We start from the raw sequence: 15,008 nt of genomic DNA on the forward strand, positions 1-15,008 counted from the left end.
ATAATACTAATAAATAATAATAATAATAATAATAATAATTTTCAAAGTACAACCAAATTCGAATACTTATGTGAGACACTGTATGTACATACATACGTACATATATAAAATTCTAACGTTACTGACTGACTGATTCATCATCGCACAGCCTAAACGATTTTAGCTAAAGAGCTTAAATTTGGACAGGAGGTTGGTCTCCCACCAAATAGATCCACTAAGACGGGATTTTTGGAAATTCGAATGATTAGGGGGTTAAATATGGTAAAAACAGGTAAATTCGGTAACCTCATATCTCCTAAACTATAAAAGATACAAAAACAGTTTAAAGCTTATCGTCATTCATTTAAAAAATAAGCGGACAGGTGTCTGGTACTTTTTTCAAATTCGGCCCCTTTGGGGAATAAACGGGTAGAAACTGTAATTTGGTACTTCTTTTGCACCCCATGTATCTTTTAAACCAGAGAACATTCAACAAATATTTTTGAATCCTTCATAATTTGACGAACAAATAAAAATATGAATTTAGTACTTTTTGGATATTCGGACGTTTAAGGGGTGAAAATTGTACCTATTTTTGGTACTTTTTTTATAAAACATTGTTTTTTGGTTAATTAACTTATACATATGAATACATAATAATGGGCTCCCAATACGATGTTGCAACTGGTACTTTTTTGACTTAGAATTTAGAAACATGTAATTAAGCACTTGAGAATCTATAAAAGTGGACTTTTTGGTACTTTTTAGTTCTTCAAAAGGTACTTTTTGAGTTTTCTATTAAATTGAACATAGAAACATGAAATTATGCACGTAGAGCCTGGAGTAAATGAGAGTCTATAAAATGGCACTTTTTGGTACTTTTTCGGTCTTTGACTGGTACTTTTTGAGCTTGCTACAAAATTTGAACCTCGAAACATGAAATTAAGCACTTAGAGCCTGGAGTAAATGAGAATCTATAAAATGGGAACTTTATCGTACTTCGACTGGTACTTTTTGAGTTTTCCATAAAATTAAACCTAGAAACATAAAAATAAATATGTAGAGCCCGGAGTAAATTATAATCTATAAAAAGGGACTTTTTAGTACTTTTTCGTTCTTCGACTGGTACTTTTTGAATTTTTTATAATATTGAACCTAGAAAAATTAAATTAAGAATGTGCAGCCCGGATTAAGTGATAACATTTAAAAGGGGACTTTTTGGAACTTTTTCGTTTTTCGACTGGTACTTCTTGAATTTTTTATAATATTGAACCTAGAAACATGAAATTAGGAATGTACAGCCCGGATTAAGTGATAACATATAAAAGGGGACTTTTTGGAACTTTTTCGTTCTTCAACTGGTTCTATTTGAATTTTCTATTATAATGAACCTAAAAACATAAAACTAAGCAATCAGGGACTTGAGTGAATGAAAATTTAAACTGGAGTATTTCTGGTAATTTTTCGTTCTTTAACTGGTACTTTTTGAATTTTCTAAAATATTGAATATATAAACATAAAATTAAACACGCAGTATCCTAATTGAACGAAAATTTATCTCGCTTACGTCCATTTTGCAAAAATGGCTCGATATCAATCGAAATTTCTATAGGCCATAATTGACCCTGCCCCCTTCAATAATTGATTTTAACGTTTTTTACGTACTTAATAATACCATAATAAAACAATTTTTGTTGGAACGAAAATATGTAATGCAAATATGTATATGAAATCTTCTTGAGAAATGACTTAAACGCACATAAATGGATTTCAAATGTCGATGTCGACGAAAAAAACATTTTTAGGAACCGAAAAATAAAGTTATGAGGATCGGTCCGCCAATATATCCCTCTTACAGAAAATCAGTTTATAGCTGATACATCATTCCAAAAGTTATCATTATGATAGAATTATAGTAGAATTAAAAAAAAAAATACTTTAAATTATATATATTATTGATCCAAATCCACATTTAAGTCCCTAATCCGAAAAACACGGTGACGTTCTTATTAATCTAATGATCGGACCACTTCCGAAATTTGCTTTTTTACGACATATGATTTGCCGAATATAACTCTTACTTCTTACTTATTTTAATCATAAATTACCGCTAAAATATGATTAGTCTGCCTTTAGAGTTGCGAGTTTTCATACATTCTAATAATGTTTTCAAAGTGAAACTTTTGGAATATTTTTCAATCTCTTTGTGATCCCTTTAAATGATGTTGTTCTGGAAGAACTTTAACATCCATGTAAACATTTTGGGTAATAAATTGGGGGACTACCAATGAGGGGAGCGGAACCTCCCATATGAATTAAATACAAAAATTCGTTTATCTGGGAAACTAATATAACTAAATTCTTCAAATTTTGCACGAACAACTTTAATATTCATCTGAACATTTTGGAGAAAAAAGGGCGGACTTTCATCTGGGGGGCTTGGAGCTCCCATATGAATTAAATAGACAAATTCGTATATCTGAGAAACTATTAGAGCTAGAATCTTCAAATTTTACTGAAGAACATTTAGAGAATAACGGGCGGTCTTTCAATGGGGGGCTTGGCACTTCCCATATGAATTAAATACAAAATTTTGTATATCTGAAAACTATTAGATTATTCAAATTTTTCATAGATTAAATTAAACGTGGAATCTCCCATATGTAACAAATTGAATATCTGGAAAACCATTGTAGTTAGAATCATCAAAATTGTTAAGTAGGTTTCTTATTTATATTGCTTTTAGGGTAGCACAGCACACTGGGTATAGCTAGTAAATAAACAAATAAAATATCTTTGTTTTTACGTTATTGATCATTTTCTTAATGCAAAATTTTTTAGAAACTGATTTTCTGCAAGATGTTTTATATGGAGAACTTGGAGAAAGGATTTGTTTTTAATTTTTAAGAATTTTTTATTCATCCCTGCATAATTTCTCATACAACTTTTGAGTTTGCTCTGTTTTGTTGTTATAAACAATATATTTGCTTCCAAAATCCTACTTTCTGATCTCTTGGATTCCGTTTTTATTTAAAATCGTTGAAAAATTAAAAACTAAACGTAGTTGAAAACTTAGCCGGCTTACAGTCGATTTTAAGCCGCCGCCGACATATTTAGTGTCAGTCGCCGCCGCCGTTAATATTTGTCGGCGCAGGGCTCTGAATTCAACCGCCAACAATTTTTAGCAATTCAACCATTTTGTTCAAATTGTAAACTTAAAAATCTATTTAAATTGTTTTGAATTTGAATTAAAAAAAAAAGAAATGTGGAATAATTTTGAACAATCTCCTCTAGAAGATGAGACCATATCAAATGCTTTCTCTTCTCGTGGAATTTTTCGCATAACCAGTGATGATGAGGTTAGTTTTGATATTAACAAGAAAATCCTTTGTTTACATTATTTTAAGGGCTTCTTTATGGATATTATTTTAGGTTACTCAATATCCTCAGGTGCAGGCTTCAGTACAAAATACCAAAATGGTTATAGCCATTGATAAAACTGTATTTTTATTGGAAGATGAAATGATTGCGAAATGTAGTTTGCTAACATTTAACACCAACATTGATGTCCTGGCCATTTCACAGACGGGCAACTTGATTGTTTGTGGTTTAAGTGATGGTGAAATACATGGTATTTTCATTAAGGGCATACCATTGTTTAGTCAAAATATTAAACAGAACGATGTTAATTTGATTGGTGGAAAAACGTTTGCGGGCATTCAACAAGTGGGAAATAACTTCTGTTTGACATGTACAAATGGTAGTGTTTATAGGTGAGATGGGAAGATAGACTTAATTAATTAATATAATAAATATTTCCATAAAATTTCCTCTCCAGTCTCTCTGAAATTGATGAATCTTGTTTGGAGTCTTATTTGAATATATCCCTAAACGAAAATGAAACCATGTCTTTTGCTGAAAATCTTTATAATGATGTTGCCCTTAAACGTTTATTTGGTATAAGAGGTCTAAGTGAAATTACTGCTGCCTTGTTGATAAATCAAAATTTTGATTTCTTTAATGCTCAACTACCCGAAAAGGATCCCTTACTAATAGCTGGTACACATAATTCCATCTACATGCGCTCCTCTCAGGATGATGTAGTACGTATTAATATACCGGACAGTTATCGGGGTGTTAAAAATATCTATAATCTTGAGAATTTCATGTAAGTTTTGAAACCTAAAATTAGGATTTTAGTTGATTATAAAAAATGTATATTTCTAGTATTATTTTAACTAATTCGGGGCATTTATTGGAGTTGTGTCCTTTTACTAAAATTATATTTTTTGCTTCGCCTTCGCAAGATATTTTAATAGATGATTTGATTGTCATGGAATGTAGTGATGAGAATATCGAATTATTAACTCTTACTAAACGTTCGGAAGATCACGAGAGATCCATTAAGATTGTGGATTATCCGGGTGGGTATTTTTTTTATTAATACTAAACATTACTTAGGTATATTTTAATGTATTTTTATATGTTTTAGCTCTTAAATGCCACAATGAACTGGATGTCACTGAACATTCCTGGTTGGTTCAACAACCCAAATGTTCAGTGAATTTATATTATTTTAGTTGTTTACAGTGTAATGTAAATAACTTTCCTTCGGTTTTGGAAATGCTATCGGTGTCGGAAACTCATCCCAGTGAACGTTTTAAGAAATTAATAGCCAAGGGCCATTTGGAAGAGGCAGAGGTGGGAGTTTGTTATTATTTTTACATTTTCAAAAGAAAACTTGAAAATGTTTCGCAAATTCTTAATTACATGTTCTTTTAATTATTTTTTAACTTAATAAAATTGTATGGTTTCCTTTTGTTGTTCTTTTCCAGGTTTTTGGCACTCAATTTGAATTGTGTTTACAACCTATTTACGAAGCTAAAGCTAAAAAGATTTTAGTAGAAATGGATAGTTTGGGAGAGGTAAGTCAGAATAGTTACGAATTCAGCCTTTGAAGTTATCTATCTAGCGAGCGAGCGAGCGAGCGAGCGAGAGAGAGCGAGCGAGCGAGAGCGAGCGAGCGAGCGAGCGAGGCGAGCGAGCGAGCGAGCGAGCGAGCGAGCGAGCGAGCGAGCGAGCGAGCGAGCGAGCGAGCGAGCGAGCGAGCGAGCGAGCGAGCGAGCGAGCGAGCGAGCGAGCGAGCGAGCGAGCAGCGAGCGAGCGAGCGAGCGAGCGAGCGAGCGAGCGAGCGAGCGAGAGGGCAGCGAGCGAGCGAGCGAGCGAGCGAGCGAGCAGCGAGCGAGCGAGCGAGCGAGAGGAGAGCGAAGCGAGCGAGCGAGCGAGCGAGCGAGCGAGCGAGCGAGCGACGAGCGAGCAGCGAGGAGCGAGCGACGAAGCGAGCGAGCGAGAGAGCGAGCGAGCGAGCGAGCGAGCGAGCGAGCGAGCGAGCGAGCGACGAGCGAGCGAGCGAGCGAGCGAGCGATCTATCTACCTATCTATCTATCTATCTATCTATCTATCTATCTATCTATCTATCTATCTATCTATCTATCTATCTATCTATCTATCTATCTATCTATCTATCTATCTATCTATCTATCTATCTATCTATCTATCTATCTATCTATCTATCTATCTATCTATCTATCTATCTATCTATCTATCTATCTATCTATCTATCTATCTATCTATCTATCTATCTTCTATCTATCTATCTATCTATCTATCTATCTATCTATCTATCTATCTATCTATCTATCTATCTATCTATCTATCTATCTATCTATCTATCTATCTATCTATCTATCTATCTATCTATCTGTCTGTCTATCTATCTGTCTATCTATCTATCTATCTATCTATCTATCTATCTATCTATCTATCTATCTATCTATCTATCTATCTATCTATCTATCTATCTATCTATCTATCTATCTATCTATCTATCTATCTATCTATCTATCTATCTATCTATCTATCTATCTATCTATCTATCTATCTATCTATCTATCTATCTAACAATGAACACAATTTCTTCTTTATCCCTTTTTTAGAACAACCCTGACATGGTGAATGAACATTTCATGGAGTTAATGAAACTTTTACAAAATATCCAGAATAAAGAATTCTTTAGGCAAAATCGTATGTTTAATTTGCCCACACGCAAAACATTGGAAAGGTATTTGAAAGAAGTTCTAACTCATCTAGATGAAGAGGTAATTAATAGAACAAACAAAAAATGAAACAACTACTTAATATATGTTCCTACAGGACGATGAACAAAACATTTTGGAAATTGTCGAACAATTAGATCGTCTTAAAACCTTGGCCATCATAGATCCTTACGAAATTAATCATGAATGGCAAAAATTTGTCTATCACCCAAATTTAATCAAGTATATAACATCGTTATTTAAATCCGATATGCCATTGGCCTGTTTAATTTGGAAAAGACATTCGAGTGCTTTATTGCCGCAGTTGACGGAAAATAAATTGCGAGAACTTTTAAATCTCATACCCAATGATACGAAACCTTTTAATCTCTTGCAATGGTTAAGACAATTTGTACCCATTGTCAGTAATACACATCCCAATATCATGCCTTTCATAACGGAATGGAGTATACAAAAAATAAGATCTTTACAATATGCTGAACATTGGCCGGAAATTGGTTTGGAATTTTCCACAAAAGTTACCGAGATATTTGAAGATATGCATTTTATGCACTCGGATGTTAGAAGACAATATGAACGTAATATAGGCAAATTAAGAGATGTGGTAAATGCATTAGAGGATTTGTTTGTTTTGAAAAAAAGTTATAATTTAATATTTACTTTGGATAACTACTTGCAAGTGAGTTTAGTTTTAAGGAAGTAGAAAAATGTAGGAGATTTTCTTAATTATTTTAATTGTAGGATAGTGTAGATGAAACGGCCAAGTGTATTTTAATGCGTGTACATTTGGATAATCTTAAAAGTTTGGTCAATGACTTTCTTTATCCTATTTACCAAGAGAAAGGCACTTCTCCAGTAGCAGCCATACGGCGTTATATATCTTTATTGGTGGCTAGCAGAAATTCCTTTTCCACTTGGCTAGAGAGATCTGTGGCCTGTATAGAACTTTTACACAATGAGGATGATCGTTTAGAATCGGCTTTATTGGTGTTGCAGGTAATTTCCAGGGAACTTTTCTAAAATGTTTAACTAATTATCTGTTGTTTAAAGAATTCTCCTGTACCCTGGCCCGAAACAGTGGCACCTTTAATCAAGTTGCGTTACTCTACCCATCCCTTGGCTTTGAAAATTAACACTGAATATGAAATTCAAGTTATCAAGATAATGAAGGCTAAATATGGTTGGCCCACAGATGTAGCATCTGATATTAATTTAAATTTGTTTATGTTTCGTATTATAAAAATGGATTTGCCTGATATGTTGGAAGATATTAAAGTGCTTACCAAGGCGGCTCCGGAAATAGCTAATGGCGCCAATTCTAATTGTTGTTATGAAATGGTTAAACGTGGGAAACTAGATGTGGCATATGAATTTTTCAAAACCCTAAAAGCCGATAAGAATTCGAAATATGCTGTGGAAGTTACAGACTTTTTTGCGGTTAGTGCATTGTATTCTTTGATTAAAATTGAAGTAAAATATTTCTACAACATTTAATAGGTACTTTTGGAAAATTCTCCCTGTAATTGGAATGAAAATGAGGAAGAACAACGCAACTTAATAGAATTTTATAAACTTATCTCACCGCTTAACTGTAACTCCTTTCAGAAACGTGTAAAAGCCATTGAAAATTGTTTTGTTTTAAAACATAAATATGATTTACAAATCAGCGATATGAAACAGTTGGTTTTATATGAACATCGTCTTAAATTATTAGATGATGGCATAGAGAATATTATTAAACGTAGCCAGCCTGGTGATAGTATTTGTAAGTATTTTACGGCCGAAATAAGTGAGTTATCAACGGCTCTGAATTTTCCCAAAATGTTTGGTGTAAAACGTTTGTGTCAACGCATGAAATGTTTAATATTATCCTGTGCTCTCACCTATAATATTATGCAAATTGCTGATTGTAATAAGGAGAATAAAGATGTTTACATAGAAATGGCTTTGGAGCTTTTAAGCCAACAGATACAACTTACTAAAGGTTCACAATCGAGTACTTTAACTGCCTTGTTAAACGACAATGATCCTTTGGCTTTTCCGCTGGCCTATAAATTGCTGGTAAAAGCCTCTCTCTTTGAGAGTACACAAAATTGTGATCTTGTTGAGTTGATTAATTATGTACGTATTGCTAGAACTACTTATTCTTTGAATGAAATTGAAAGTTTCTATGAGAGTCGTGAAAAAGATATATCGAAATTGATATGTGAGGCAATAGATGCTTCGGAAATTGCTGTGGGTGATGCTACTTTGAATTTCACGGCGGCAATGAATAATTCATTTGATGTGAAGCCAGAAAAACCGAAAAAGAGATATTCTGTGTCGTTGTTCGATGAAGTGTTGCCGCCGCCCCAGCAGCAAATACAAAATAAGGTAAGTGTTCTGATTTAGCCATAAATCAGTGTAGTCTATAGTCAAGTCTATAATCTAGTCTATAGTCTAGTCTATAGTCAAGTCTATAGTCTAGTCTATAATCTAGTCTATAGTATAGTCTATAGTCTAGTCTATAGTCTAGTCTATAGTCTAGTCTATAGTCTAGTCTATAGTCTAGACTATAGTCTAGTCTATAGTCTAGTCTATAGTCTAGTCTATAGTCTAGTCTATAGTCTAGTCTATAGTCTAGTCTATAGTCTAGTCTATAGTCTAGTCTATAGTCTAGTCTATAGTCTAGTCTATAGTCTAGTCTATAGTCTAGTCTATAGTCTAGTCTATAGTCTAGTCTATAGTCTAGTCTATAGTCTAGTCTATAGTCTAGTCTATAGTCTAGTCTATAGTCTAGTCTATAGTCTAGTCTATAGTCTAGTCTATAGTCTAGTCTATAGTCTAGTCTATAGTCTAGTCTATATTCTAGTCTATAGTCTAGTCTATAGTCTAGTCTATAGTCTAGTCTAGTCTAGTCTAGTCTATAGTCTAGTCTATAGTCTAGTCTATAGTCTAGTCTATAGTCTAGTCTATAGTCTAGTCTATAGTCTAGTCTATAGTCTAGTCTATAGTCTAGTCTATAGTCTAATCTGAAGTCTAGTCTAGTCTAGTCTGAAGTCTAGTCTAGTCTATAGTCTAGTCTATAGTCTAGTCTATAGTCTAGTCTGTAGTCTAGTATATAGTCTAATCTATATTCTAATGTATATTCTAGTCTATAGTCTAGCCTATAGTGTAGTGTATAGTGTAGTCTATAGTCTAGTCTATAGTCTATTCTATAGTCTAGTCTATAGTCTAGTCTATAGTCTAGTATATAGTCTCATCTTTAGTCTTTTCTATAATCTAGTATATAGTCTAATCTACAGTTTATAGTTTTGTCTATAATCTGGTCCATAATCTTGTATATAGTCTATTATCAAGTCTATGTTCTAGTATGTAGTCAAGACTGTAGTCTGGTCTATATTCCCGTCTATAGTTTATACTATACAATTTAGTTTTTCCCCTTTTTATAGGTCACCTATAGCGAACATTTACACATTGTTAAATTCCTATCACGCACTCTATTCTTTCTGGTCATAAGCACCCCATCCACTAATGATCAATTTGCCAAATTAAAGGAAATGATTATAAAAACTGGCGATTCTTCTATAGATACCGATTTGGATAGTGCTAAAAATGATTTCTTTTTATCACTCGAACATTTGATAAAGAATAAAATGCATGATGTTTGGTATATAATAGCACAATATCTATTGGACTATCAGAAGAGGCACAATTGTAAATTAATAAATGGAGACTTTATATCATTGCAAATGGTAAGAGTATTCAGGAATATAATGTCACACAAAGAGGTTAACTTTTTGGGTAAGTCCTTTACTAAATATTAACCACAGAAAAGTTACAATTTGAAATCTATAAATCTATTCTATAATACAGAATTATTTGTTATGTTAACGGCTGATTCTTATTCGAAAATCTTATTGGAAAAATTGGAAAATGATTTGAGAACCGATCAACAAAAAGTCAATTTATTAACTTTGTCTGAAATGTATAATGTACACTTTGAGGAAATGGCCAATGTGGAAGCCATAAGAAATAAGTAGGTTCAATATTTTAGGAATAATAGGATGTGTGTTTTATAAGATTTTTTATTGCAGACGCATTAAACATTATTACTATTTGGAATTTTGTAAACAAGATCCCACCATTAAAGGCAAATTTAATGCTGAAATCGATGGTATAGAACAATTATTGAAAGAATTCCATAATAAACAATTGGATGTTCTTTTATTGGAACGCATGAGCAGAGATTTTCAATTGGATTATCAGAAGATGTTGGTAACACAGGTGGTGAGCATTTTACAGGCCCAGGAAATGCAATATGAAATTAAAACTGATGCTTTTGGTGATGAAGAGTTGGTAATGATTACCACTGTGGAGAATATCAGAAATTTATGTCAACCTTATATAAATGCAATTAAAAATACCGATTTATTAACATCGAAACTTAAACAATTTATAGATGAGGTAAATGTTTTTCCTTTATTTAACTGATGGTTTAATATTTTCTTTCAGACTTTTATAGTCAAGACTATAGTGCAGACTATAGTCAAGTCTATAGTCCAAACTATAGTCTAATCTATAGTCCAGATTATAGTATAATCTATAGTCCAATGTATAGTGCAGACTATAGTCAAATCTATACTCCAAACTATAGTCTAATCTATAGTCCAGACTATAGTCTAATCTATAGTCCAGACTATAGTCTAATCTATAGTCCAGAATATAGTCTAATCTATAGTCCAGAATATAGTCTAATCTATAGTCCAGACTATAGTCTAATCTATAGTCCAGACTATAGTCTAATCTATAGTCCAGATTATAGTCTAATCTATAGTCCAGACTATAGTCTAATCTATAGTCCAGACTATAGTCTAATCTATAGTCCAGAATATAGTCTAATCTATAGTCCAGACTATAGTCTAATCTATAGTCCAGACTATAGTCTAATCTATAGTCCAGACTATAGACTAGTCTATATTTCAGGCTATAGTATAGTCTATAGTCCAGACTATAGTCTAATCTATATTCCAGACTATATTCTAATCTACAGTCCAGACTATAGTCGACTATAGTCTAGTCTATAGTCCAGACTATAGTCTAGTCTATAGTCCGGACTATAGTCTATAGTCCAGACTATAATCTGGTTTATAGTCCAGACTATAGTCTAATCTATAGTCCAGACTATAGTCTAGTCTATATTTCAGACTATAGTCCGGACTATAGTCTAATCTATAGTCCAGACTATAGTCTAATCTATAGTCCAGACTATAGACTAGTCTATATTTCAGACTATAGTATAGTCTATAGTCCAGACTATAGTCTAATCTATATTCCAGACTATATTCTAATCTACAGTCCAGACTATAGTCTAATCTATAGTCCCGACTATAGTCTAGTCTATAGTCCAGACTATAGTCTAGTCTATACCCCAGACTATAGTCTTGCTCATAGTCCAATAGAGTCAAGTCTATGGAGAGATTATTCCAATTTGTCTTTCAGATCCACATCTATTTCTATGAATTATATTTGTGTGTCATCGAAATTCTTTTACATTTCGATGCTGTACCTAAAGAGATGCAAGTCTGGACTAGTATTTTGCTTTTCCTAAAACACAAAATGACCACAAGGCGGCGTAATCGACCGGGACAGTTAGAAACCGATATGTGGTTTGAGTCGCAAAAAGAAATTGGTGTTTTACCCAAGATTTCACGTTATCGTTTGCCCTTCAAACCCATAGTCGAACAACCGCTAAAAGATATCTTAGATACCGAGTTAAATGTGGATAATTGTGAGAGTTGGTTCCCTCTTATACAAATGCATATGATGCTGAAAGGTTCCACAGATATAGCACTCAATTGTGACTATTTCTGTATGTCGGCAGTGAAAAATTCCATAGGAGAATATAAAAATCGAGATGATACGGAGACATGGCATTTGCAGCCCACAAATAATGCATTCTTGAAATCGGTAGGTGATGATAAAGATAGAATTCTTATTTTTATTGAAATTTTCTATTGATTTCTCTTTTTAGATCTTGCGTTTGGTTGAACATGTACATAATCCCTCTAAGGCTTTTATGATTTTATATTTTGTCTCCAACTATGCCCCCGATGGAGCCGATCAAGTGGAGGCATCTTATGAATGTTATAAATTCGCTTTGAAAAATGAAAAACTTATAACAGATCCTAAATGTCAAGAGCAGCTATCGAAAATTAAACGCAAATATCCCACACTTAAGACACAACATTTACTATATGTTTATGGCTTAACGGATGAAAAACTGATGCGTTTAATCGAGAATCCCTCAGATTTGATATATCACTTATATCATTTGGATATCATTCTAAAAGGAGGTAAATTGGATATAAATGCAGTGGTTAAGGAAATTGCTGAATTGCATCAGCTAAATGTAGAACCTATACAATATAAATTGCTGCAAAAATGGCTATCATTTACGGTGGATCAACCAGATGGCACCATATTAGATGAGACCTTGTTTGAAGATCAAAACCTATCAGAGAATAGTACCGAAGAGTTTAATAATGCAGCAGAAAATGTTATAAGGTAGACCAATTTAAATTGTAAATTATATTTTAAATACTTCAACTTAATTTATATTTCTTTAGAGCTAATTACATTATCAACAGCTGGCCCATAGAGATGGCAGTGCAATATTTGGTGGCCAATATCTTTCCACCAGATGGGTAAATTTTTAGACATTTTATGGCAAAAACATTTTTTTCAAAAAAATTTATATTTTTAGCTCGGTCAATACCTCTAAACAGCTGCAAATGTATGAGTGTTATTTCAAACTTTATGATGGCAGCAGCACCTCCTTCGACAATATGTTTAGCCAAAAGCAGTATATCACCATCAAATGTGTACATGAGCTCAAGAAATTGGGTTACAATTCTAGTTTGGATAAATTTGCTGAGAGCAATAAAATCGATATACTCAAAACTATTTGGCAAAGAAAATCTCACAATCCAAATACTTTACAAATTTTGGCAAATATTTGTTTAGGTTTTGATATTTATTTACCGAAAATATGGAATGGTATATTGAAACGTATGGTTATGTTGAATATGGTTAAAGATTTGAATGCTTTGGTCGATGTATTATCTTGTAAGCCACAACTATTGCATACTGAAGGTTTAATAATGGCTTGGGATTGTGTTCTATTGGAACCTTTTAAAAATGCCAATCAAACGAAATCATTTGAACAGGAGGAACAATTGCATAAGACTTTATTTAGATTGCAGGTAAGGTGGAGAGGAAAATGTAATGTTGTAGACCAGACTAAAGTAAGGTCTATAATCCAGACTATTGTCTAGTCTGTAGTCCAGATTATTGTCTAGTCTATAGTCCAGACTAAAGTCTAGTATATAGTCCAGACTATAGTATATTTTATAATCCAGTCTATAGTCGAGATTATTGTCTAGTCTATAGTCCAGATTAAGTCTTGTCTATAGTCCAGACTATAGTCTAGTCTTTAGTCCAGACTATAGTTTGACTATAGTTCATACTACTGTCTAGTCTATAGTCAAGCCTATAATCTAGTTTATGGTCCAAACTATAGTCAAGTCTATAATTCCGACTGTAATCTAGTCTATAGTCCAACCTATAGTCTAGTATATAGGCTACAGTCTAGACTATATTCTAGTCTATAGACCAGACTATAGTCTAGTCCATAGTCCAGACTATAGTCTAGTCTATAGACCAGACTATAGACCAGTCCATAGTCCAGACTATAGTCTAGCCTATAGTCCAGACTATAGTCCAGACTATAGTCTAGCCTATAGTCCAGACTATAGTCCAGACTATAGTCTAGCCTATAGTCCAGACTATAGTCTAGCCTATAGTCCAGACTATAGTCTAGCCTATAGTCCAGACTATAGTCTAGCCTATAGTCCAGACTATAGTCTAGCCTAAAGTCCAGACTATAGTCTAGTCTGTAGTCCTGTAGTCCAGACTATAGTCTAGTCTAAAGTCCAGACTATAGTCTTTTCTATAGTCCAGACTATAGTCTAGTATATAGTCCAGACTATAGTCTAGTCTATAGTCCAGACTATAGTCTAGTCTATGATCCAGACTGCAGTTTAGTCTATAGACTAGATATAGTCCAGACTATAGTCTATGGTCCAGACTATAGTCTTGTCTATAGTCCAGACTATAGTTTTGTCTATAGTCCAGAGTATTGTCCAGTCTATAGTCCATATTATAGTATAGTCAATAAGCCTGTTTATAGACTAGTACATATATCGTACAAGCTATGGTCTAGTAAATAGTCTAGACTAAAATCTAGTCCATAGTGCAGCCTTATGTCTAGTCTTCAGCCAGTACTATTTATTTTTATAAACAATCCTCTTTTTGCAGAGTTGTCCCGTTGTCCATTCCCTTAACTTATTTAGATTTGCTGAAACCTGTTTGCGTTTAGATCGTCCTCATATGGCAGCTGTATTTTTGGCATTTTGTCGAGCCGATGAACAAAAAACACAAATTAAAAGGGTTGGTATTAATAAAGTAATTTTTTAAACGCAGTTTCCATTATTATTTTCTTTTGTATTTTTCGCAGCTTATTACTTTGCGCAACGATAAAATGCGAAACGATATTTTGGATTTGGAAGATGCTGGTATTTTGCCGTTTGTTTTAAATTTTGCTCTTAAAGAGTTAAATTTATAAATTGTAAAAAAAATCTTTTTCTTTTTTTTGTAAAATGATCAATAAGATGTGAATTTATCTCAAATAAAGAGTAACTGAATTTAAATTATTATGAAAATAAAACTTATATAAAACTATAGTTTTTTTATATTTATATTCAAATTTTCTTTAAATAGACGAGGCTTTAGTTTAATACTGTCGGCAGTTCAAGCTATATAGTCTACTCAAGAGTCTCTTATTCAGACAATTTATGATGCAAAATTTCTGTA

The 15,008-nt window shown here is 33.1% G+C and overlaps 1 protein-coding gene across 1 annotated transcript; it reads left to right on the forward strand.

Moving 5' to 3' along the window:
* The first annotated feature begins 3,242 nt into the window (after positions 1–3,242).
* LOC119611161 lies at positions 3,243–14,764 on the forward strand. The gene is made up of 20 exons (XM_037966661.1): positions 3,243–3,338; positions 3,412–3,752; positions 3,818–4,147; positions 4,207–4,403; positions 4,472–4,680; positions 4,815–4,904; positions 5,976–6,137; positions 6,193–6,774; positions 6,837–7,091; positions 7,146–7,532; positions 7,593–8,468; positions 9,527–9,878; positions 9,951–10,113; positions 10,172–10,541; positions 11,577–12,044; positions 12,109–12,641; positions 12,704–12,781; positions 12,841–13,339; positions 14,454–14,585; positions 14,653–14,764. The coding sequence occupies exons 1-20, from the start codon at positions 3,243–3,245 to the stop codon at positions 14,758–14,760; spliced, it is 6,228 nt and encodes a 2,075-aa protein (XP_037822589.1). The 3' UTR covers positions 14,761–14,764.
* Positions 14,765–15,008: the final 244 nt, after the last annotated feature.

Source organism: Lucilia sericata, unplaced genomic scaffold (genome assembly GCF_015586225.1).
Source record: "Lucilia sericata isolate MDLA Ls3-8-SP2 unplaced genomic scaffold, ASM1558622v1 Contig001381F_arrow, whole genome shotgun sequence".
In the NCBI taxonomy this organism is placed as follows: Eukaryota; Metazoa; Arthropoda; class Insecta; order Diptera; family Calliphoridae; genus Lucilia; species Lucilia sericata.